A 25,951-nucleotide genomic window follows, 5' to 3' on the forward strand; every position below is an offset into this window, starting at 1 on the left:
TGGGGTGGATGCCTTTTTCTGTATTCACACTTACATACACACGCACACACTGATGCGGTCTTCCACCTGGACACACACGTGTCCCTAGGGCCACAGCCCTGAACGGTCTCGGGACTCTCAGCCTGTGGGCGCTTCCATTCCAGCCAGCGGAAGGGGAGGCTGCATTTCTATAAAACACTCTAACAGATACTTATTACTTTAGAACTCCTACAGCCTTCACCCTACAAAGAATTTAAGATCTTCTTCCTGTCGAAATGGTATTACCCTGAGTCCGGAAACCCCAGCCTGGTCGCGCCAGGGTCCGACCCCACGATCCCCCCTCCCGGTCTCGCTTGGTCGCACCCGCTTTGTCAGCGCGCGGCGCTCGCCGGTTACCCTCTAGCTCTCGCCAGCCCGCAGCAGACGGCGCCGCTGCTGCCCGAGCTGCTGTTGCTCGTCCATCTCGGGCTCGCCTGCCCAAGACTGCCCCTAGGCCCGGGCCGGGCGACGGGGACCGGGAGAGCAAACGCTCGGACGGCTCCCGAGAGTCTGTTGGGTTCGCCGGCCTCGACCTCGGCCAGGCTCCGCTCCTCCCGCGCGTGAGGGGCCTCGGCGGCGGCGGCGGCGGCGGCGGCGCCCGGCATGTATCAGAGCCCGCGGCGGCTCTGCTCCGCCCTGCTGCAGAGAGACGCGTCCGGCCTGCGCCGCCTGCCCACTCCCGGACTGCGCCGCCAGTCGCCTCCGCCGGCGGCCGCCCCCCGGCCCGCGTCCCCCCGGCTCCTGCTGGCGGCCTCCGCGGCCTCGGGCGCCGCGAGGTCGTGTTCGCGAACAGGTGAGTGCACGCTCCTGCGCGGAGAACGCCGCGGCTCCGAGCGCGGCCGCCGCCTGGAGACGGCGCGGAATGAATGGGAAGTCCCGGGCTGCTGGGGTGTGGGTCAGGCCGAGAAGCGGGTCCTCCCCTCCTCCCTTTTCCGCTTTCTCCTCGCCCTACCTATCCTGGGGCTTGCACGTCCTGGAAGAACTGGAACACTGTTCGGGGACCCGCGTGATCCTTGGATGCGGTGCCTTCGGCATTCCGCGTTCCTGACTTCCTGCTAAACCTGCCCCTTCCAAGGCCGCAAATTAACTTGTGTCTGTTTTGTCCGTTTTACTTCTTATTGCGCTAGATTTTGTGTGAAAAAGTCACCTCAGGTGATTTTTTAAATCATGTAACTTGTATGATTTAGATGTTACGAATTTTTTATTAAGTCATGTTAATCGTATAGTAACACACATTTACTTGTTTTACATTTATTTGGATTTTTTTCCTGAGCCTTCCACTCTTACTACCTAGTCTATGTCCTGTATACCCGGGTTAAGATCTTGTAAAGCCGATGCCTTCCGCTTGTCAAGAGCCAATTTTATACATCACCTACCCTGGACTTTCCCTTTTGTGCTACCTCCGTTTCTGCCGGTGGACACCTTACCGTGTCTACAAATTTCATACAAATTAATGATACTTTTAAAAATGAAAAATGAAGGTTCTCTTTCAAAACTGGCAATTCATCACCCTATACAGTGCATTTTGGCAGTGCTCAAGTTAGGTTATTGCTGTTCAAGACATTCGTCAAACCATCCTGCATTATAAATAACTGCATTTTGCTCAGAAAGTTTTGGATTAATTTAATTAGGGCAAATTGAGCAGTAGAAAGAATATGTTTAATGTGGTTTTCTTTTATTAATGAAATTGATCATCTAAAATCTAAAAGTGATTGAGTTGGAACTAAGACTTTAAACTCTTCCCAGATTATGATTGGTGAGTGGTTTGGCTGAGACATACTTTTAAAATTAGGATGGTTGGGACGCCTGGGTGGCTCAGTTGGTTGGACGACTGCCTTCGGCTCAGGTCATGATCCTGGAGTCCCGGGATCGAGTCCCGCATCGGGCTCCCAGCTCCATGGGGAGTCTGCTTCTCTCTCTGACCTTCTCCTCGTTCATGCTCTCTCTCACTGTCTCTCTCTCAAGTAGATAAATAAAATCTTTAAAAAATAAATAAAAATTAAAAAAAATAAAATTAGGATGGTTCACCAGGTTACTGTAGACTCCAAACTCCATAGTCTTTAGAAAGGGTGGACTTGACAGTCCTATTCAGGTTTTTGGCTTTTTGGTTTTTATAGCGCGATGAATACATTCATTACATGAAATTACACTGTTCCTATTTTCAGGGTTTCTTTTCTCCCCCCCCCCTTCCCACCCCCGAGCTTTACAGGAATTTGGCATGTTGTGAAATAGCTGTTAGAATGGGTGCCACCTAATAACTGTTAGTGTTCTTTCTTGCTGGAAATTTTCAACAGGTCGTTGTTAGGTTGGAGGTGGGAGAAGGAATAAAAGAAAACCAGTTGATCTCTTCTGTACCAACTCATATCTCAAGAGTCCCTCAGGCCAAGTTAGTCAGTAGTGGTACATGGGAATATAGATAGCTCGTGTGACACAGATACGGCTAACTGTGCTGATGAAAAAAGGTCAGGTTGGAGAGAGCATTTGGAATGTTAGGCTTTTAACATAGAAAGGTGTTTAATGAACTTTTTAAAAGTCTCTGAAAACCCTAGTTTTAAAATAAAGAACTTGAAAGACCTTTTATGGTACTAAAGTACCATAACTTTAGTAACTTAGACAGTTACTACAAAATCTAGACAATTATCCTTTTTCCTACAGTTTTAACTTTAGCTACTTGTTAGAAGAAACATGGGAACACATTCACTTATTCACTTATTGCTTGATCTCTTTCATTTAAGAAGTCTTTGCAGAATGCCTCACACATACTGTAGGTGCTTTATTATAAGAGGTAAAAGCATGTGAGCCTTAGTCTGCCTTTGCAGAGTTTACTCCCTAACAAGAGAAGAGTTTGCACACAAAAAAATAACTATTTAATGAAATGAAACACCTTTTCTTCTCTTAAAGTTTGCACATGACATGGGTGCTGGAGATTGGGAAGTCCCTTTCAGCAAAGATGACCATTTTAGCCTTCAAAACATGATTGATATTTGAGCTCAGTCTTGAAACATGGTTGGGATTGAAAGAAATTAAAATATTTTATTTGGGAAAAGGCAGGAGCAAAAAGGGAAAGGCATGAAGCATGGATGCAGCAGGGTGAAAGAAGAGACTGTAAAATGTTTTCCAAAGAGCCTCAGAACCAGCATTAGGTGCTTTTAAAAATGCAGATTAATGGATCCTACTGTAGACCTATTAATAGACTTCTTATTGGTGGGCCCCAGATTCCAGATTATTCTTGTATGTCCCAAAGTTTAGGCATCTGGCAAGAGAAGTCTTCAGGTAGTTGAAAGCTACTCTTCCCTCCAAGAGAGTCTGTTGTTGAGGGACTGGGGAGGTAGGTAATGAGTCCCAATCCTTGACTCCATTTGGTAATCATTTTCTTCCTAACTTGTGCCCCTTGGCAGTCAGAGGTCACTGGAAAGGTGAGTACAATCATCAAATCCTAGATGTTACAAGAATTTAAAGGGGAACTTGGAGATAATCTCAGTGTTTTGCTGTCTTTCTCACACAAGGACAGCACCCCCATAAAGAAGCAGCAATTGCAACAGTTACTGTACTAGATGAAATGCAGTCAGGAGTCATCTGTGGGTTTTTAAATGCAGTCTTCCAGATCCCTCCTCCTCAGATAATTAAGAGTTGGCTGAATTAACTGTTCACAACCACTGGAACATGTTGCTTTTTTTCTTGGTACAATTTTTAAAGCAAATACCAGCTCATTTCAGGAGGCGGCTCTATTTAGTATGTCCCTTAGCTCTGTGAGTAAGCTGTTTATGAGAGAGAAGAAATGAGAAAGCTTGTAATTACCAAGTTTCTACAGAATAAATTGCTTTCCTTGTGGGAGAACTAAGGTATCATTTTCCTGTAGCATTCAATGCTAAGAGTTTAAATAATGAGCTGTTGGAGGCATTTGACTTAATAATCATGTCTTCAGAATCATATTCAGCACACTTACATACGAACATTTGCAAGTCATTTAATCTTGCTTGCTGTCTCAACACTGGACTTACCTAGAAAAGATTCATTCAATCCAGAAATTTTATTGAATACAGTACACTTAAAAGGTCCATATTGTATCACATGACTACATTCAGCAGGAATTGAGGAGACAGAAATCAGTGTGGCTGGTAGGTTCACTGGGAAAAAACTGCTTTAAATAGTGAAAAGGAGGGTACATCTGTGGAAGGGAGCATGGTGGATGATGGGGAGAGAAGAGGACGTGAGAAGGTGGCAGGTATGCAAGCCATGATGAACACCATCAGAAAAAGAGGTACTTCAAGAATCTGGGGTGCTTGTTAAAATATAGATTTCTTATATTTGACCTACGTACTTCAGTCAGTTGCTTTCGGGAGAAGCCTGGTTAAGTTGTATATTTAACAAGTTCCCCAGGTGATTCTTTCTGGAAATCTTGGGGAATATTCTATAAGCTCCACTCCTCTTTCCAAAGGTATGTATTTCTGGAAAGTTCGAGAAACCTGGGAGAGGATTCTGGAAGAGTGTTAGAGTCTGTGAGCTTGGGCCCCCAGGCATTTTGGAAGCCTCTGAGCAAGAACATTTACCAGAACAAAAGCAGGCTTTATGAAAGGGGAAGAGTTGGTGTATTTATGAAAGTTCAGTGAAGGAAACTTGAGTCTGACGTTGTACTGGAAGTGGATCAGTGTAGTTGTACAACTTTGGGAGTGGGTAGGTGGGTAAGTATAAAACCATGTAGGTTTCAATGATGTCTGTTAAGGAGAAGTGAGGCAATTTCTGATTTCTTAGAGGGAGGAGGAAGAAGTGAGGAAGCATCTGTATTTGCTTAAATTCTAATCAGGATTTATAGACGTGAATAAATACTGAGAAATTTAAGATGATGTGCACGGATGTTTGGCTTCATACTAAACTCACTTGTATTTTCATAAAAAGCAGCTAAAGTATTTTGGATTTATTGTTGGAATAGGCAAAAACCAGGGCACCTGGGTGGCTCAGTCTGTTACATGTCTGACTCTTGGCTTCAGCTCAGGTCATGATCTCAGGGAGGTATGATGGAGCCCCACTTTGCACTCCTCACTCAGCATGGAGTCTGCTTGAGATTCTCTGCCTCTCCCTCTCTCCCTCCCTCCCACATGCTCACTTGTGCACACTCTTTTCTCTCTTTCTCTAAAATAAATAAATCTTTAAAAAAAAAAAAAAAGGCAAAACCAGCCTTCCCACAGGAAGGAGTAAGACCTCAAGTGGATAATTTTAGTTGTCCTCTAGTCTCCACATGGTGTCAAAGCAACACTTAACATACTGTTACCATGAATTCTTTGACAGGGGAGTGGGCAGGAGTGCTCAGGGGGAAAGAAGGATAAAGAAAATTATTAGTCATATTTGAATGCCCCCCCCCAAGAAATACTCTTTTCTCTTTCTAGTATCAACAAATGCTTGCGCACACTTTGATCTTCTGAATTTTAACATGAGGCTTGAGCATCTGGTGATTCTGATGTACAGCCCAGACTGACAGCCACTTACTGACCACACACACAGGTGGACACCCATCCAGTGAAGAGGTGTGTTTTACTAAATGCACAGAAGCCTGCTAGAAGTTTCTTACCAACACATTGATTCCCATGCCTCCAAAAGTTAGATTCTGCTATTGAATTATGAGGGATTGTGCAGAAAGGAAAAATTTATATATATATATGTATATATGTATAGTATATGTGTATATATGTATGTATAATACAGATATGTTTGTATGTTTTATATATATATATATGTTTATAAATGTACAAGTGTATATTCTCGGCTGTGGGGGTAGAGCTTGGGAAGGGAGGGCAGAAGAAGAGAGAGAATCTTAAGCAGGCTCCACACCCAGCTCAGAGCCCAGGGCTCAATCTCAGAACCCTGACATCATGACCTGAGCCAAAATCAAGAGGCATGCTTAACCAATTGAGCCACCCAGACACCCCAAAAGGAAAATTTTAAAGCCAGTTTTATTCCATTTTCAGAATTGGAGTAGTATGAAAAGTCCACGAAAATAAAAGTTAACAATGCAGACAAAATTACAGTAAAGAACTGATGCAGTAGAATGTCCAGGGAGTCCCTTAATCTTGTTGTGCCTGCTCCCACTGACTTCCTTTCCCCCAGCTCTTTGAGCTTCTGAAAGTCCTTGAGCCAGGTCCATTGCCCGTCTCCAGATAAACTTGTGCCAGTGTACAAAGTAAATTAGTTTGCAGATTCTAAAGATACATAAATACAATGGTTTTATATTTCCTTTTTATGTTTTGCTGTCATGAATGTCAGCCATTATTGAGGGACTGTGGAAAGAACTTTGTCTTTCAGATCTTCTAGGTCAAATAGATTTGCTGAGACCTATTCTGGAATTAGTTTCTCTTTCACATGGTTCATTCTGAATTTTATTTGGTAAAAAGCCATGATGATTTTTAAATTGAGTGTTTAGAAAATTACAGGAGTAACATGCCCATTAATAAAAATCTTTTTTCCTCAAAACTTTAAATGTCTTTATGAGTATTGATTATTTCTAGAAGCTTACAGGATTTTTCTTATCCTTTGTGTTCCAAAATTCCATGAGGAAAAATGTCTCAGCATTGGGCAAACCCATTTAATCTAAAGGCATACCTTTATTTCTTTCTTTTTAAGATTTTATTTATTTACAGAGAGCAAGCATAGCACGGGGAGGAGCAGGCTCCCCGAGGAAGGAGATGCGGGACTCCATCCCAGGACTCTGGGATCATGACCTGAACTGAAGACAGATAACATAATGACTGAGCCACCAGATTCTAGGTGCCCCTAGAATCTCCTTTCTTTAGCACAAGGAAAAGTGTCTTATTTTTTGGATCATTTAATCAACTCTGTCATCTCTTACTCTCATGTTCTTAAACTCCTGTTAGATTGGTGGCCATGTAGATCTATCCTGTGTATCTCTTCTCTCGTTTTTTATTTTTAACTTTTTAATTTTTTTTTTTAAGATTTATTTATTCGACAGAGAGAGACACAGTGAGTGAGGAACACAAGTAGGGGGAGTGGGAGAGGGAGAAGAGGCTTCCTGCTGAGCAGAGAGAAGATGCAAGCCTCCATCCCAGGACCTCAGGATCACAACCTGAGCCAAAGGCAGATGCCTAACGACTGAGCCACCCACGTGCCCTTTTCCCTCATTTTTTAATGTCTTTATCGCTTCTCCATTTGTGAGTTTTTCTGAGTATTTATATTTTGCAGTCATTTATTTTTTTTAAATTTTTTTAAGGTTTTATTTATATGTCAGAGAGCCGGCACAAGCAGGGGGAACAGCAGGCTGAGGGAGAAGGAGGCTCCCTGTTAAGCAAGGAGCCTGATAATGCGGGGCTTAATGCCAGGACCCCAGGATCATGACCTGAGTCAAAGGCAGCCGCTTAACCGACTGAGCACCCAGGTGTCTCTCTGGGTCATTTAAAATTTCTAGACATTTTCCCTTTTTTGATAGAATCCTATTCTTGTTTCACGTCCATAATACTGTCTTGTAGCTTGTTTACTTGCCTTATTTATTTATTTTTCAGGAGAGAGAGAGAGAGTGCACAGGCAAAGGGAGAAGCAGGCTCCCTACTGAGCAGGAAAGCCTTTGATACGGGGTTTGGTGGCTGGCAGGGCTCAATCCCAGGACCCAGGAATCAAGACCTGAGCCGAAGGCAGACACTTAGCCCCTGGGTGGATGCCTGAGCCACCCAGGCGACCTCTCCTGTAGCTTTTTTTTTTTTTTTTTTTTTTTTTTTTTTATTTGACAGAGAGAGATCACGAGTAGGCAGAGAGGCAGGCAGAGAGAGAGAGAGGAGGAAGCAGGCTCCTGCTGAGCAGAGAGCCCGATGCGGGACTCGATCCCAGGACCCCTGAGATCATGACCTGAGCCGAAGGCAGCGGCTTAACCCACTGAGCCACCCAGGCGCCCTCCTGTAGCTTTAAATGTAGATACGTATTCCTGTTTCTCCCTCAGGCCTCTTCTAAAGGGGAGAGCAGTTTATGTGTTCTGTAAGTGGGAGGGTTATGTGGTAGGTGCACAGGTCTGCTCCCCTACGAGGGAGCAGGCTGGACTTAACTCCTCTTTAAATATTCTTGAGGTCAGAGTTAGACCTTGATCTTGTCTGCTTGCTTGCTTGCTTTCTTAATTTTTATTTATTTATTAGTAATCTCTACACCCAGCGTAAGGCTCCAACTCACTGCCCAAGTTCAAGAGTCTCATGCTCTTCTGACTGAGCCAGCCAGGCTCCCCCGGTCTGCTTTTCCTTTAGATCTGTCACCCTTGGTAGCCCTTCGGAGGCATATATCCCACTTTTCTTTGAAGCATTCTCTGGTTTTGTCCCACAGACAGAAGCCACCCTTACTGGCTTCTGTCTAAGAGGGAAGCAGGGCAACTAGCTCATCTGTTTTCAGAAGTCATAGTTGAGAGAATTACCCTAACAATTGCCCCTCAGCTTCTCCTGCCCTTTGTCTTTCTTGACTCAGCTTTGAGTTTCTTCAGAGCTCTCTTGGAAGAACCGTGTTTAATGGGCCTGTGGTAACTTGTACTGTATTTTCCTTTACTCTGGTTTTCTCTGCTAATGCATATCTGTCTGTTTCTACCTTTTGGTATTTTTCCAAATTTTTGGCTCATTGATGGCATCCTTTCTTGTCTTCCCATACTGTTGTTTCATTCTTTATAAAAATTTGAATACAACTACTTTATTCCTGAAAGTTCTTGAGAAGGAGAGAGTGAATATATGTTCTGCTTCATACCTGGTGACCTATTGAGTATAACATTTCAACTCCCATTTTCTTTTTTTTTTAATTTATTTGTTTCAATCCCCATTTTAAAAATGAGTGGTGGGAATAGAGATTTTAAAGCTGTTAACATTTTCACTTCAGATTATGAAAGATCATTCTTTTTCTTCATGTCCCTTAATTATTCAAGGCAGGCCATGGAAATTTGTATGTGAAAATCGTTTTCCCTTATTTCAGGTGACTGAAAATCCTTTATTGGTTTTGTGAAATACATACAGAGTGGCTATAAAATCTCATTTCAGTATAATCTAGAACAGAGGTCTGCAAACTCTTGCTGAAAAGTAGGCAATATTTTAAACTTTGTGGGCCTTAATGTCTGTGTCACAGCTACTTAGCTCTGCTATTGTATTATGGAAGCAGCCCTAGATAGGACGTAAGCTTCCAGCCCTGAAATTTGAATCTCATACAGTTTTCCCATGTCATGAAATACTATTATTGTGATTTTTTTTTTCAAACATTAAAAAATGTGCAAGATCACCAGCAGTACAGAACAGGGGTGCCGACTAGATGCAGCTCATGGGTTATAGTTGGTGGACTCCTGATCACAAAGGAAAAGGTCTGTATTAATCAGTAGATTTTTCCTTTTAGCTTTCATTTTTCCATTCACAACTAAAAACAGACCATTTTCTTAGGCATCATGTAGTAATACAAACTTAATGTCTTAGTGGGGAGCAGTTATCCCACCAGGTTCTGTCAGTTTCTACCTTTTCATATTTCACTTCAGAGCCATTATGCTAGAAAAACCCAGTTTGTACAAATGGTTGGTCAGCCAACAGTTGAGCACCAGTTAAAACATTTAAGCTAAGCTTTGATTGTGGATGGATTTCTTTTTCCTCAGTGATAATTTCTTTTCTTTTTTTAAAAGATTTTATTTATTTGACAGAGATCGCAAGTAGGCAGAGAGGCAAGCAGAGAGAGGGGGAAGCAGGCTCCCTGCTGAGCAGAGAGCCCTATGTAAGGCTCGATCCCAGGACCTCGAGATCATGACTTGAGCCCAAGGCAGTGGCCCAACCCACTGAGCCACCCAGGCGCCCCTTCTTAGTGATATTTTCTAGATGAATCTGGCATGACTGAAGGTATGGCTTAGCCTGGAAAACATTTTCGCATTTTTGTTTAGTCTGTGACTGCTGCGTAGTGAAGAAAGGTCGTTTGGATTGTCACACTGTGTCTAGGTGTTTGTATTTTTAGACATGTTAGAGTCATGACCTTCACTTGGTATCTCTAGTAATGCCACGCAGGTTGAGGTTGTTAACACTGCTCTGTACACTCTGTGCCATGCCAGTGCGTGTGCTGTGGTGGCAGTGACGTCGGCAGACGGAGAAGGTGGAATTCGACCTCTGTTTATTCCTGTGTGTGCCCTGGCAAGGCACCATTGCAGTTGTCCTGTCAGTCCTGTCGGAGATGCTGATGAGCAACAGTCCAAGGTGCGGATAACTTTCTCCAAGGCCAGACGCCTCAGGAGTTGTGCAGTCTTGAAAAACTGTGTCGTGATGTCTCAGCCTCACTATCTGTTTCTATCATACAGTGAATGCAGGACCTACTTTGGTGGATTGTTGGAAAGAGTAATGAAAATACTTGGAAGGAGTATGGCATGTGGGCTCTTAGATGTTAAGAGCCAGCCTTCTCTTTAAACCCAGGAAGTGAACTTTGCTAAATAGAACAGAATAGTGAACATTTAACTGACCACTTCGGGTTACTAGGTGTATCTAGTTTAACTCAATCCTCCCAGTAACCCAGTGAAGTAAATTAGAGTGAACCTCAGATGAAGAAACTGAGGCCCCCAAAATGTAACTTGTTCAGGATCTCATTAGTAAAAGGAGGAGCTGGGGTTTGATGCAAGCCAGCCTAACTTGAGTTCCTGTGTTTAAGACTGTTTTTGCTTCTGCTGAACTGTATAGCCTGATGGTACTGAGAATAGTTGAGGCTTTGGCCATAGTACTTTAACGTACTAAGTGCTCTGTGCATGCCTGTCACATTTAATCCAGGATGCTGAATAACAGATTTGAAGACTGGACACTGACTAAAATATTTAATCCTCACCAGAAAATAGTATATTCCTAAATTGGCACTTAGCATCCAGTTCCTAGGATCCAGGAATTAATGTCCTTCACGTCCACATTCACACACAAAATTTGAAGGTGCTTATGTGCAGTTACCAGTGGACCTGTGTACTAACACAGAGAGAGGGCCCCAACTACAGTCTCACCAAACTCTAGTTAAGTTTCATAGTGACTTGGGACAAGTCACTTAAACTTCTGAACCTCAGTGTCCTTACCTGTGAAGAGCCAAGGACTTTGACAGGGTTCCTTGGCACTTCGCTCTCTCTTGGCTTTGTGTGTGTGTTTATTTGTTAGTCCAGTTTAGTTGGCATATACATATATAAAATATACACATATACAGTGTTATAGTAGTTTCAGCATCTTCTGTCAACAGTTTTAAACGCCCTGGGCGAGGTGTTTGAGGAAGTCGTAAACAAAGTAGACACAGTCCCTGCCCTTTTGGAATTTACAGTCTAATAAGTAAAGGACAGGGTTTGTAGTTCAAATGTCAAGGACAGCTTCAGAGAAGCAGGCCATGTGGAAGGAAGAGGGAGGCACTAGGGCTTTTGAGTCATAAAGCTGTATAGGCAGGGAAGCTGGAAATCTTTATTTACTGATTTTTTTTCAATAAATATTAAATATATCTCATACCCAACAATCCAAGCTGGTTATGTTGCTTATCTTTGCCTGTCACCACTAATTTATCTTGAAAGTGGCTGCATTTATTCAGGAACTCTAAGAAGGCTAATTGAAAATTTGCTTGCTACTGAAGGAATGATGTGAACTTTCCGAGGTAGTTCAGCACGTGGCCAGTAGATGGTAGCAAAGGATTGCTGTTTCCATGATGCCTTCCTGTGATGTAGGTAGCTTAACAATTTTTGTGTACTCGGCTCTTTGAGGTTTCCTTGGGCCCAGGTTGGTCAGTTCCAGCAGCCTCCCAGGTGTGTATGCAGATTATCCTGGTCTTTTTTAGTTTTTGGTGTTTAATCAGCAGTTTTTGCCAAGCCACAGTTTCAGGAGACTAAGCTCAAACTAATTTTGAGAGAAATTCACAGGCTGAATTGTTTGGGCAAACTCCAGTGTATGCAACTGCTGAGTAACATGTGAACAGATGTCTCTCTGGTGTAATTTCTAAATGCTCTTAGGACTGGTTGAATGGGTAGGCCCAGCCAGTTTGGGTCTCAACCATTATGATTCTCGTCCAGCATTCTGATCATTGGTGTGAAAGTGTTTCATTTAACCCTGATCATTTCCCTCTGATGGTTGGCACTCTTAGGCACTGATACTGTGGTCTGCCTGTTCCTTCAGCAGTGATATAAAGAATAAACATACTTTCTGTATTTTTGTGATTAGCCTACTTCTGCTTTGTTTTCTGGGAAAGAAAGGACTAAACGGGGGATGTTTACATACTACTACTATATTTCAGGAATCTAAATCTCAATTCTCTGGCAGATCTTTAAAGGCTCTCATGAGGGAGGTGAGAGTTATTTGTTCCTATAAAGTAAATATCTGTGAGGTATTAATGTAAGGAATGAAGGCGTCCAGTTCTAAATGGAAATGGAAATAGGGTTATAGAAAGAAGAAAAGGCAGGGGATTGAAGTGTTATTGTTAAATCATAGCTAGGATAAGAAATGAAGCTATTTTGATCTGCCTATTGCCTGTACAATTTATATAATGTGTACCACACTCAGGATGACAGCTGATACTTTTCCTAGTAAAATGCCTGGGGAAAGAAATGAACTTTGGGGGGAAAAAATACAATATGGGGTCAAATCAAGAATACCCATCCCCAGGGACGCCTGGGTGGCTCAGTGGGTTAAAGCCTCTGCCTTCGGCTCAGGTCCTGATCCTGGGATCGAGCCCCGCATCGGGCTCTCTGCTCAGCAGGGAGCCTGCTTCCTCCTCTCTCTCTGCCTGCCTCTCTGCCTACTTGTGATCTCTGTCTGTCAAATAAATAAATAAAATCTTTAAAAAAAAAAAAAAAAAGAATACCCATCCCCAAATACATATAATAAAGTTTACCTGAAAGCCAGTATAACTGCCAGATAAAGTTTAACAGGTTTTGTTGAAATTTTATACTTTCAGTATCTTAATCACCACAGGGATGAATTATTTGTCCTGTCTTGCCTGAGAAAATTGGCTTTGGATGTTGAGCTATTCTGAAGCTTGGACGGTTTTTTTCAAAGCTCCATATAATAACCCCTTTAATGGCATAAAGCTTAAGTAGGATGGCTTGAAATCTGGGAATCGGACATGGTTTTATGTGTAGGAAGATTTTTTTTTTTTTTTTTTTGACAGACAGAGATCACAAGTAGAGAGTCAGGCAGAGAGAGAGGGGGAAGCGCGGGGGCTCGATCCCAGGACCCTGAGATCATGACCTGAGCTGAAGGCAGAGGCCCAACCCACTGAGCCACCCAGGTGCCCCATGGAAAGAATTTTTTTAAATCGGTTCATACTCTAAAAGAAAAAAATGAATGTTACTTAAAAAAAAACAACAACCAGGTGAGAAACAATGAAAATAAGTTATTTCCTCATTGTAAAAAGGGCATAATAAGAGTAGCTGCCTCCTAGGATTTGTAAAAGGTTTAATTGAAAATGCAGTCAAAGCAGGCAGAATTTGTAAGTGGTGCATGTTAAGTATTAAGTAATCCTTAGCTGCCACTGGCATCATTGTTTTTTGTTTGTTTTTTTTATTTTAGGGTGAGTAGGGGAGGGAAGAAAGGTGCCCCATAATTTTTGCTTTCTTTTGTTTTCAAATTTACATTGCCTTACTACCCTGCAGTCCTTATGTGGGTCTGAGTCTTGGTTGGCTTCACAAAAATAATACGAGAAGTCTTTGGTGTTTTACTTATTAATTCCTAGCTTGGGATTTTGTGCTTGCTTTGACATGATGTCTGTATATTACCAGAACGTTTTGGAAAATACAGCCTTTAGAAATAACTAAGTAAGTTCATACATTTTTGGGACTAGAAGAAGAAAAGAAAATGCATTGGGACTTCCCCAAATCCTTTCTGATTTTTTCTCTGGTTTCATGACTTTATGAAAATAATTTTTTTGTACAATTTTATGTATTTATTTGACAGAGAGAGAGATCACAAGTAGGCAGAGCAGCAGGCAGAGAGAGACCTGGTGGGCGGGGTGGAGGGTGTAGGCTCCCCACTGAGCAGAGAGCAGACGCAGGGCTGGATCCCAGAACCCCAAGACCATGACCTGAGCCGAAGGTAAAGGTTCAACCCACTGAGCCACCCAGGTGCCCCTGAAAAGAATGTTTTTGAAGTACAGAAAAATCTAGTTTGGATAGCAGAAATAAAAGAGGGAGGTAAGGAAAGAGTATCCATGATTTGTGGGTGTTTGTACTCTCTGGAGCAGCAAGGAAATGGCTTTACAGCAGTGACCTCCCAGCTTCTGTGATTTTATCTTCTGCCAGTTTAAAACAAATTTAGATACGTGCTCTGTGTTATATCAATTACATACATGTCTGCTTTCAATCTATTGTTTTTTGGTTTGGTTTTGTTTTGTTTTGTTTTGTTTTGTTTTGTTTTTTTGAGATAAAAAAAGTTCTCATTTTCTTCCCAGGGGATTGCCTTATTTTATTTTATGTCCCTCAGAACAGGATGTCCATACTTAAAAGATGGTTGATCGGGGCACCCGGGTGGCTTCGTTCTTAAGTGTCTGCCTTCAGCTCAGGTCATGATCCCAGGGTCCTGGGGTCAAACCCCCTGTCTGGCTCCCTGCTCAGTGGGAAGCCTGCTTCTCCCTCTCCCACTCCCCCTGCTTCTGTTTCCTCTCTCGCCGTTCTCTCTCTGTCAAAAAAATAAATAAAATCTTTAAAAAAAGTAAAAGATGGTTCATCTAGAATAGAAATTCTCACTTTTTACTCTCTGGATCCTTTTATAGTCTCCCCCCCCCCCTTTTTTTAAGTAAGATTTTTATTTGACAGAGAAAGACGGGAAGAGAGGGGAATACAAGCAGGGCAGTGGGAGAGGAAGAGAGCAAGGAGCCCGATATGGGACTCAGTCCCAGAGCGCTGGGGTCATGACCTGAGCCGAAGGCAGACGCTTAACAGCTGAGCCACCCAGGTCCCCAGATCCTTTTACATTCTTAAAAAAATTTTGAGGACCCACTGAACTTTTGTTTATGTGGGTTATATATTCATATGCATATCGATAAATATGATAGAAAATAGAACAAGAGAAAATATAAACATGTTTATAAAGTCATTTAATATAATAAAATCAATATTAACATAAATGACATTTTTATGGAAAAGTAGCTATATTTTCCAAAACAAATTAGTTAAAAGAGTGGCCTTGTTTTACATTTTTTGAAATCTCTTGAAGTCTGGCTTATTAGGAAACTGCTAGAATTCTCATATCTGCTTCTACATTCAATATGTTGTGATATGTTGTTTTGGTTAAAGTCTTTGAAGACATTCCCGTCTCACAGATAATGTAGTTGAAAAAAATTACTTTAACGTCATTTTTAGATCATTATGGATATATTTTGTGGTAGAGTGTATGTTAGTAGTTATTTACAGCTTGAAATCTGGTGCCCTATGAGTGAGCTTTTTGTGTTCTGTGACATTAAAATCAACTGATTTTTCTGGTATTTTGAACAGATTTTTTAGCCATGAATGATTTTGTATCAGTCATTTGGAAAATGTTGGTTAACTCAGCTATGCAGATCTTTCAAATACTGTACGATACCAAGAAATAGCATTAGTTAATATAATCCCCGTCTTGTCAGAAGTCTTTAAGTTTTGGCAACCCGTCGTGCTCCTGATGGCAGATAAAATTTTTCCAAAGTTTTCCCTTGAAAATTTTTATCATTGACACAAATATGGTCTTTTGTTTTCCTTAAAGTGACAGGGTTGCTTACACATATTAGTGAAAATGCCTGATATCCTTACTTGATTAACTATAATTTGTTAGGTTTACCATTGGGCAAAATTGGTGTTCCATGAAAAAAAAGGGACTATTCATTTTGCAACCCAAGTTCTTTTCTGTAAGCTGTTGTATTTTGGTATGGAGCAAAAGTGCTTTATTGTGTATTTTCCATTGTCACATATTAAAAAGACATGTCATTAATGTTCCAGGTTTAACAAAAATACTACTGCCTCACTAAGGACATTTTTAAGTAAAACTGACTTTTTTAAAACTGAAGAGTGTGTAGTGGTGAAGAATACTATGGCTACTTAGTGGAGTCCGATGCCAGGACCTCATTCATGCTGAGGTAGCAGCAGTTTTAACACGTTTGTGGGTAAAACAAACGAACACGGTGAAAAAGGAAAATGGTGTCTTAGTATTATGAAAGTAGTTTTGGCCATGCATACCTCTGAAAGGGTCTCAGGCATCCCAAAGGGTCTGTAGACTACTCTCAGGGAACTGCTACTAGAACAGTTTTGTTAGTTGTTTGTAAACTCAATTTCGTTGGGTCAAACCAGCATTTTTAAAAAAATGAAAGGGAATATACTAGGAAATAGCACACATTTATTGTAGAAAAAACAATCATTTTGTGAAACTCATTAGACATTAATATATGCTATGGGTGTGTACTGAGTTGGGAATGTAGGCTTTATTTGTCACATCAGTTTTCACATTGACTGGCTTAAAACATGTACCTTAAAAGTTACACATATGAGTATATAAATACTTGCATTATATATGTTCACACAGCAACATGTGAAATGACTTTTTTTCTAGTGACATTTTGAACTTAAAATGTTCATCACCACAGAGAGGCAGTGCCTTCTGAGGAGTGAATAGACAAGGCATCAGGACCACCTCGGGCCAAAAATAAATACATAAACCCAAGCAAAATTCCTTAAGTATAATGGTTTTATAAAAAATGTCTGCCTTCGGCTCAGGTCATGATGTCGGGATCCTCGGATCAAGTCCCACATCGGGCTCTGCTCAGCAGAGAGTCTGCTTATCCCTCTGCCTACTATTCCTCCTGCTTGTGCTCTGTCTGTGGCAAATAAAATACTTAAAAAATGTTTTAGACTTATGTCTTTGTTCTTATCTTCACAATAATCCTGGACATAAAAAGCTGTGAAATATGTTTGTGGCAGGGGGGAAAAGCAGGTAGATGGCAGAGATAGCTAAATGGTCACATAATGGCAGACACCAAATGGGAAACCAGAGTCCTATAATACACATATCTTAAGTTTTTTCTGTACCTATATATCTGTGTGTATAGTAAGTGAAACATGAACTCATCCTGATATCTCTGACCCTAGCTTAGTACCACATGATTCATTCTAGCCTTTTTTCCTTGCCTGTCTGTTCATTCTCTGTCATTGAGAGCTATGGCTCCCATCTTCCACTGTCCCTTTACTTGTTCAACCCCAGTATGGACGTGAAGCAGTTTTGGAATTGTTAACACATACTACCCCTATGAGAAACTTTACTAACTACAGTTTCTTTAGTCTTGAGCTGGATAGTTTCCCATTAAAATGCTTTTTTCCAAAATTACTCAGATCACAGGTCCTTTTTTACTGAACCCCGTTTGTGAGATTGCCATACATCTGTAATACAGTTAGATGCATTTGTCAAAATCTGCACTCCGTTTTGAGATCATTGCATCTTCCACTTGATACTTAAAGTTTGTACACATTAAAGTTTATTCTTCCTGGTGGACGGTTGTATGGCTTTTGACAAATGCACTGGGTTGTGTATCTACCACCCTAGTACTGTACAGAGCGGCTCCATCACCCTCAGAATTCCCCAGGTCAGCTCTCCCATACCCCGCTGCTTCCCTTGCTCCCTCTCCCTGCCACCCCCGTCCACTGGCAGCTACCAATCCCTATAGTTTTACTTTTCTAGAGTGTCACGTGAACAAAACTATGTAATATGTAAGTTTTAAGGTCTGACTTCTTTCACTTAGAAAATGCATTTGAGATTTATCCATGTTTTATGGGTGTATCTTGCAAATCAGCAGCTTGTTCCTTTTCATTTTTGGATACTGTTTCATTATAAGGATTTACTATAGTTTATCCATTTGCAAGGTGAAGGGCACCTTGATTAATTCCAGTTTGGGGTGATTATTAATAAAACTGCTTCTTAACATTTGTGTACATTTTGCCCCAGAGCTCAGTACTTGGACTTCTTTTCTCAACTCTCTTTATTTTTTTTTTTTATTTTTTTTTCTCAACTCACTTTAGTCTCAAGTGCCCACCGACTTCTCCCAAACATTTATTTCCAGTTTGCTCCTCTCTCCTAAGCCTCAATCATATCGAATCACCAAACTAGTCTATTTTCTGCCATCCCCATCGAATCATCCTAGACGGTACTGGCAACTTCATATTTCTGATTGCTCTCCTGGCAACTGTTGGGGCCTCTTTGGTCATTCTTTCACTCCCAGACCACAGGCAGGTTATCATTAAAACTTACTGGCTCCAACTCGAGTTTTTCCGAATCCACACTTTAAGTGCTGTCACTAGTCTAAGCTACCACTGTCTTTTGCCTGCGTAATTGTAATTGTCCTCTAATGGGTTTTCTCTGTCTGCCCTTGTTTCCCTACAGTGTAGTATGGGGTTTTTTCCCTTTTTTAAGATTTTATTTATCTGACAGAGAGCACGGGGAGCAGCAGAAGGAGAGAGATAAACCAGCTCTCTGCTGAGCAGGGAGCCGGATGCAGGACTTGATCCAGGACCCTGGTGGGATCATGACCCGAGTGAAGGCAGACACTTAACCGAATGAGCCACCCAGGTGTCCCCAGTGAGTTGTTTTTTGTTGTTGTTGTTGTTTTTAATGTAAATCAGATTCTCTTATTCCTGCTTAACGTTCTCCAGTGGCTTCTCATATCAGATAAAGGTTCACATCCTTAGAGTGGACTACAGTGTGCTATATATAATCCATCCCCCACCCCCGTCTTCACTGACCGCATCTTTTTATTCATTCTTTAAATCTTTTCAGTGCGTTGCTGTTTCATCAGCCTTGCCAAGCATGTTCCTGTCTTCAGGGCTTTTGCATTTGCTGTTCCTCTGCCCAGAATGTTCTTCCATTGTATGCCCATTAAGACTTCCAGATTTATTTCCTTACCACTTTCAGGTCTCCGTTCAAATACCATCTTTTAGTGAGACCTCCTTGGGCATCCCACGTAATTCAGCAACTCCCCAGCCGCTAGCATTCCCTGTATCCTCTTCCTCCTTTATTCTTCATCATTGCACTTTTCACCATATGACCATTGTCTTGTATTTCCCCACTGCAGCATAAGCTCCAAGAGGGCAGAGATCCTACTCTGTCTGTTCACTGATCCAGAGGACTAGAGTACTAGACTGGCATCCAGGGCGTGTATGTGTGTTTGGGAGAGTGAGGCAAGAAATTAAATTATGGTGACTACCTGTCTGTGATGGACCAAGTAAGTGGTTTAGTCAGAAATTAAAGCTCCATATTTTACAGTCTTCTTCTGATTATTGTTACCTATCCTGATGGTTTTAACCCTCACTATATATACCCTAGCCCATTCCACAAAGTAAGTACTTGCTTTTTCTCTCATTAGTTCATGTGTATTAATCTTTCGCCAAATACTTGGTAACTTCTCAAGATGAAGTGCCCTTTTCAAAACTCCGAGAATAGGGAATTATGAATGTAAAATCAACGTCCTGTGGTAAAGTATGCCTCAGGCCTGAGAGATTGGATTAGATTATGAAGAATAGAGTTCTACGCCAGACCACACCCAAGGGAGTGGAAGTCTGTAGAGGTGATTCAGTTGCAGAGTGTGTTGTGAGGACAGCCTGACACATGGGGGGCCTTCAGGTATGCAGGGGAAGGGTGGACTGGTAGAGACATCTTTGAGAATCATCTGGCTCTCTCCTAACTCAGACTCCGTATAGGACAGGTTGCTTTGCTGCCAGGTACTTTAGTATTAGAAGGCATGTGCTGTGTCACTTTGTTACTACATAACTTGATATTCATATTTGCATCAGTCCACGTTAAGGACCATCCTTGAGTTCCTGTAAGATCTAAGGAGCAAAGACAGGACTCTAATAAATACTCCCTAACAGTAACTCTCTACCTAGTCTCTTATTCGAAATTGAGTCTAATGACATCTTTCTCAGGTAGATGAATCTACAGTAAAAGGTCAATGCTAGTAAAACTTTTCTAAAGGCTATTTTCAGTGCATTCCATACCCAAGTACAGTTGACTCTTGAACAACGTAAGGAGGGTGGGGGAACCAGACCCCTACACAATCAAAAATTTGCATGTGACTTTTGACTCCCTCAAAACTTTACTAGTAGCCTACTGTTGACTGGAAGCCTTACTGGTAACATACAGTTGATTAGCACTTATTTTGTATGTACTTGTATCATATACTGTATTCATAAAATAAAGCAAGCTAGAGAAGAGAAGGTGCTTTTAAAAAATTGTAAGGAAGAGAAAATACACTTAGAGTACTGTACTATAAAAAAATCCACATATAATTGGATCATATGTTTAAACTGGTGTTCAGAGTCAGCCGTACTGTTAACACATGAAATTGTTCATTCTGGATGAACAATTATGCGATTTTTTTTTTTTATCTTTTTATTTGTCAGCGTACGAGAGCAAATGCATGAAGGGAAGGGCAGAGGGAGGAGTGGGCTCTGTGCTAAGCAAAGATCCCATTGTGGGACTTGATCCTAGGACCCTGGGATCATGACCTGAGCCAAAAGCAGACCCTTAACTGACTGAGCCACCCAGGTGTCCCTAAATGCAAGTTTTTTTTAATAGAAATATATATTTCCCTAATATAAATAATAGATGTTATTTTGAAGTTGCCACCTGTTCTAACCTATATGCATTTTCCAAAAATTCTTGAGGAAATTAGGATCTTTTACCAAGCCCTGATTTGATAGGACTGTAAGCAGGTCTAGAGAGTTGTACACAGTGGTAGAACAGGATTGGAATTGGTCTGTGACTGTCTGTCCCATTCAAGGCCTTATTACTTAGCTATGCTACGGTGTGTTCTTCATCTTTTTTGCTGCAAAGTTTGTCTTTTGAGGGTAGATTCAATTTTTGAAAAACACCGTAATACTTTGAGAGGCCCTCTTACAAATAAGATAGATAATCAAACTTAATAATCTGCTGGTGGTCCAAAATGAGTTGGCTTTGGCAAGGTGTTTTCCTTGATTGTGTGGCTAATAGCTTATAAATGGATTTTCAAAACTAAACCAAAAAAAAAAAAAAAGAACAGAGAATAAAGGAATTAGAATATCCATTTGGTTCATTTCACATCCTCACAACATTGTCAAAATAACTGACCAAATACTACCACTACTAATTATGACCACTAAAAACAGTTTACAATATTTTATTTTTCAATTTTTTGTAACCTCTACACCCAATGTGGGGCTTGAACTCACAACCCTGAGATCAAGAATTGCATGTTCTTCCAACTGAGCCAACCAGATGCCCCCATTTTGAAGTTTTTTAGTTGAATATATTTTCCTCATTCTGGTTGGTCCCTGTCCCTCACTCCCCTTTGAGTTGTTACTAAGTCTTCATAAGTTTGTTGTGGAATCACATAGCCATTATATATTGCATTGTACTCTCAACCTCATTTAGACTTGATTTTCTAAGTAGCTGTATGTTTAATGCTTACCATCCATCTTATATCAAAGTCTTGCTGATCATTTTGGTCAGAAGTTTGTGCTTTAGTTGTAGAGATGGCAAAAATTTTTCTGCCAAGAACTGGATAGTAAACATTTAGGCTAAACATTTAGGCCAAAAGTGATCCTATTCCATATTTTGTATATGTCGGTGTTTGTGTGTTGTTCTTGTTTTAAATATTTTATTTATTTGAGAGAGAGAGAGCACCAGAAACGGGAGGGTCAGAGGGAGAAGCAGATTCCCGCTGAGCAGGGAACCCAACGCAGGATCCTGGATCCTGCTCCAGGATCATGTTTGTATATTTAACAACCCTTAAACCATTCTTAGCTCGAGGATTGTACAAAAATACCTCTGGGTACAGTTTGTCAGCCCTGCTCTAAAGTTTCCTCATGGAGTCAGTATTCCAGTGTTGCTGAATATAAAATTCCTTGCTCACATACAGATGAGCCAAATAATATAAAGTTTGAGTTATATATTTAAAATATGTAACTTCATTTTCTCTTGGCATAAAACATTGCAGTTGCAGTCTGATGATAGCCTGCTTTTATTTTCCTTACAAGTTACTTGTTGTTTTTGCCCAGATGCCCAAGGGATTTTTTTTTTTCCTTCTTTACAGTCCAGTTGGTGTTGGTCATTCTGGGTTGATATTCTCAGGTATGTGATGTGTTTTTCAATATGTAGTTCTGAGTCTTTTTTTTTTTTTCCACTTTTTCCCCTTTTTTTTAGAATAAAAAGTTAAGGCAGAACTTTATGTATCTGATGTTTAAATATATCCATGATGTCTTTTTTTAACCTTACATAATTTATTCTTTTAAATGATTTTATTTTTTTCCAGCTTGGTTGAGATAATAATTAAAAGATAAGGTAGTATGTATTTAAGGTATACCACGTGTTTTGGTATACATATACCTTGTGAAATTATTGCCTCAACCAAGCTAATTAACACATCTGTCACCTCATTTACTTTGTGTGTGTTGACATCACTTAAGTTCTACTCTCTTAAGAGATTTCCAGATTTTAATACAGTATTAACTATAGTTACCATGCTGAAATTATACCTCCAGAATATAATTCAACCCTTAATGATTGAAATTTTGTACTCTCAATAAAAGTCTTCTTGATTTACATGCAGTTTTTAGTATTTGTTTCATTTCCTTGCATTGGTTTTCCTGCTACAAGAATTCCTGTTGCCCATATATTGGATCTTTGCTTAAATTAAATATAGTATTTATTACTATCTCCCCAATGCTCTGTCTCTTCATTTTTTAAAAAAACTAATTCTCTTTGTTGCCTTGTTTCTGAGTTTCCTAATTCTGATTTAGGCTCTTCTATCATTTTCTTAATGGCTTTTAGCTCATTTTTAATAAGATAGTTTTGATTTGCTTTCTGGGTATGTCTTTCTGGTATGCTTTCATTGTCTGAAATGGATGTTTTTCTGTTCCTTTTACTCTTTTATGTGAAGGTTTTCCTAACTTTTTTTTAGAAGGAAGTGCAGTTCAAGATGGTTTTTCTGACTTCACGTAACTCGCCAAATACACAGACTCCTGTTGGACACTATTACTCTTTTTTTCATGATCATTTTTACATATTTGCTTTTTTATCACAATAACCACCCCAAACTCAGCTTGACAAAGATATATCAAAGGGATGTGGAGGAGTCCTGTTGAAACTGAAGGACATCCGGCTAGTGGTATGCTTAAAGGCTGACTTAGGTCAAACATTGCCATGTGTTTCACATGTGAAATGCTCCATGGTGCCCCGTGAGTTTGCTATACCGCCTGTGTGACATTTGGGCTCACAGCCGGTCTGGTGCTACTTTTCTGGAGGGACTACACTTGAGAAATCAACCAGTAAGACCTTTAATTTCTCCTTCTTAAAAACTAGAAGTATAGAAGAAAGATTTTCAAAGTTATACTACCAGCCAAGAAGAAAATGTCTTCCTTTGGACCCATGTACTCAGATAGGCAAGCAGATTGATTAAAAAGAATTTTAATATATTTGAATCAAACACTTTGGAAACAGGTGTGTGCATGCATTTGCATGTGTGTGTGTGTGGGGGGGAGAACAAACAGGCTTGCTTCCAGATGCATGTGCACTTAAATGTCTGATGTGTTTGCCTTAATCTAGTCATCTTACCTGGGGGGAAAAAAGACAACTACGTTGAGTTGATGAGAAGGAACAATAGAGCGCACGCTTGCGTGCTTATTGACCTTGGTGTTTAAGGACATTCGTTGGTAAATATTTGGACTTGCTTTTCTGACCTGCCACAGTGAATATGCTTGATTGCTGGTTTCAGATGCAGTCAGTGAGCCAGCCAGATAATGTATTTTATAAGAAAACTGTGTGTCTTTATCAAGAGAAGGCAAGGATATGGATGTGGTAGGGAAATCTGGATTCCTTCATGCGACGATTCATCCTAACACAGAATCTTGGAGGTTGTTCCAAGTAAAACTTGACCATAATTTATGCTGTACTGAACAGTAGAAAAGAAAAATAACCTGCTTACAGGTAGAACTTCCCTCAGGCTGATTAGTGGGAGATTGTGCTCTCCCCTCCTAAGTGCATTATAATCTATCAGGATAAAAAGAGAATCACTTAGAAAATGCACTGAGCAGGCTTCCCTTGGGATCCCAGCGAGGGGTTGGTGGGTAACCTTCTCTTACCCCTTCTACCTCCATCCCTTTTTCTGGATTCTTAAGAAATCTAGCAATTGATATTATAGACTGTATTCCTCAGTGACATTCAGAGTCCTCCAGAAAGCCAGAGCCCTATTGGATAGTTAACAGCTAAGAAATGGATATGGATTTAACCCAGCTGTTACTTTCCATAACAGAGGAATCTGTCTAGATGAGGTGGCCAGAGCAGCAGCCTGCTATCACCTAATCTTTTCTTCAGGATTATCATGGGCTTTCTAACATTTGGCTCTTTACAAACTGGCCTTCAAGTTTTTATTAAAATATTTAGAAAAAGGAACGTGGATTTTGTCTAGCTATGCTTTCATAATAAGACTGGGTTTATAAATTATTAAAACAAATCCTAAATTAGAAGGGACCATAAAGATCAAGGTATTTCTCTCTTAAAAGAATATCTTAGTTAATCAGAGACCAGTTTTAACATTGGTATTTCAATTAATCTGTCCTATAGAAAGTTAGAGCCTGGAAACTCCTTTAAACCACCTCTGCAGAAATGGCTTCATACATGAACCTGGTGGCAACATTGCCGTCAGTCAAGTTCTTGGCTTCTGTGGACAATAAAGGTTTTATCTTCTATTTGAGCTGAGTGAAAATGGAAGAAAGGCCAAAAAAGGAGCTGCATGTATAATTGTACTTTCCTCTTCTGTAGTGTGTTCCATGGGAAACGGAACGAGCAGACTCTACAGTGCTCTCGCCAAGACACTGAACAGCAGCGCTGCCTCCCAGCACCCAGAATATTTGGTGTCACCTGACCCAGAACATCTGGAGCCCATTGATCCTAAAGAACTCCTTGAGGAATGCAGGGCTGTCCTGCACACTCGACCTCCGAGGTTCCAGAGGGATTTTGTGGATCTGAGGACAGATTGCCCCAGTAGCCATCCACCTATTCGGGTCATGCAGTGGAACATCCTCGCCCAAGGTATGCCTAATGCTTTTGTACCTGAGCAGTTAGGTTTGCTGTGACTGCCTTTCTGTTTCTGCACACATCTTAGAGCACCGGAGGGAAGAGGTGTGGGCAGATAGAGGTGTAGAAGGATGGGGTGACTGGGACAGCACCAGGAGCTCCCAGAAGGGGAAGGTAAGAAAGAAGGCCATCCGGTTTTCACAAATAAATCCAGCACTCTAGATTTATTCCTCACCTTCCGTGTTTAAAGGACCCTCTCTTTTATCAGCCTCAAACTTTCTGTTGCCTCCAACTCTCGGTCCACAGTGCTAAGATAACATTTCTTTTTGTTTTTGTTGTTGTTGTTTTAAAGATTTTATTTATTTATTTGATAGAGATCACAAGTAGGCAGAGAGACAGGCAGAGAGAGAGGGGGAAGCAGGCTCTCCAATGAGCAGAGAGCCCGATGCGGGGCTCAATCCCAGGATCCTGAGCTGAAGGCAGAGGCTTAACCCACTGAGCCACCCAGGTGCCCCCTAAGATAACATTTGTAAGGGAGAAACAGAATCTGCTGAATGAGTGGCAGGTAGAACTTCCTGCAGGGAATGGAGATGCATTGTGGGTGGTGTTGAGTCTGGGTATTCTTGAGGCCAGATTCTCACCCATATGTGTCTGTAGAACTGAGATCAAAGGGATATTGCTTTAGTTCTCTGTTCATTAAGTTACTACTTTGTGGGGCACCTGGGTGTCTCCGTGGTTTAAGCCTCTGCCTTCGGCTCAGGTCATGGTCTCAGGGTCCTGGGATCGAGCCCCACATCGGGCTCTCTGCTCAGCAGGGAGCCTGCTTCCCCCTCCCCCTCTCTGCCTGCCTCTCTGCCTACTTGTGATCTCTTTCTCCGTCAAGTAAATAAATAAAATCTTTAAAAAAAAAATAAAGATAACTACTTTGTTAGGGTAGAAAG

At 41.1% G+C, this 25,951-nt stretch overlaps 1 protein-coding gene across 4 annotated transcripts in view; it reads left to right on the top strand.

The window, feature by feature from the left end:
* Positions 1-513: 513 nt before the first annotated feature.
* Positions 514-25,951, top strand: part of NOCT (nocturnin) — a 32,230-nt gene continuing 6,792 nt past the window's right edge. Inside the window, exons 1-4 of one of the 4 annotated variants that reach the window (XM_032333430.1) lie at positions 753-811; positions 23,298-23,435; positions 23,541-23,647; positions 24,756-25,025. In XM_032333430.1, coding sequence (XP_032189321.1) covers positions 24,764-25,025 — 262 coding nt within the window. In that variant the 5' untranslated portion in view covers positions 753-811; positions 23,298-23,435; positions 23,541-23,647; positions 24,756-24,763. Of the gene's footprint in view, positions 812-3,416; positions 3,435-23,297; positions 23,436-23,540; positions 23,648-24,755; positions 25,026-25,951 lie in introns of all 4 variants that reach the window. The other 3 variants (XM_032333428.1, XM_032333431.1, XM_032333429.1) reach the window with 3 other exon arrangements.

This window comes from Mustela erminea, chromosome 2 (genome assembly GCF_009829155.1).
Source record: "Mustela erminea isolate mMusErm1 chromosome 2, mMusErm1.Pri, whole genome shotgun sequence".
NCBI classification, from domain to species: Eukaryota; Metazoa; Chordata; class Mammalia; order Carnivora; family Mustelidae; genus Mustela; species Mustela erminea.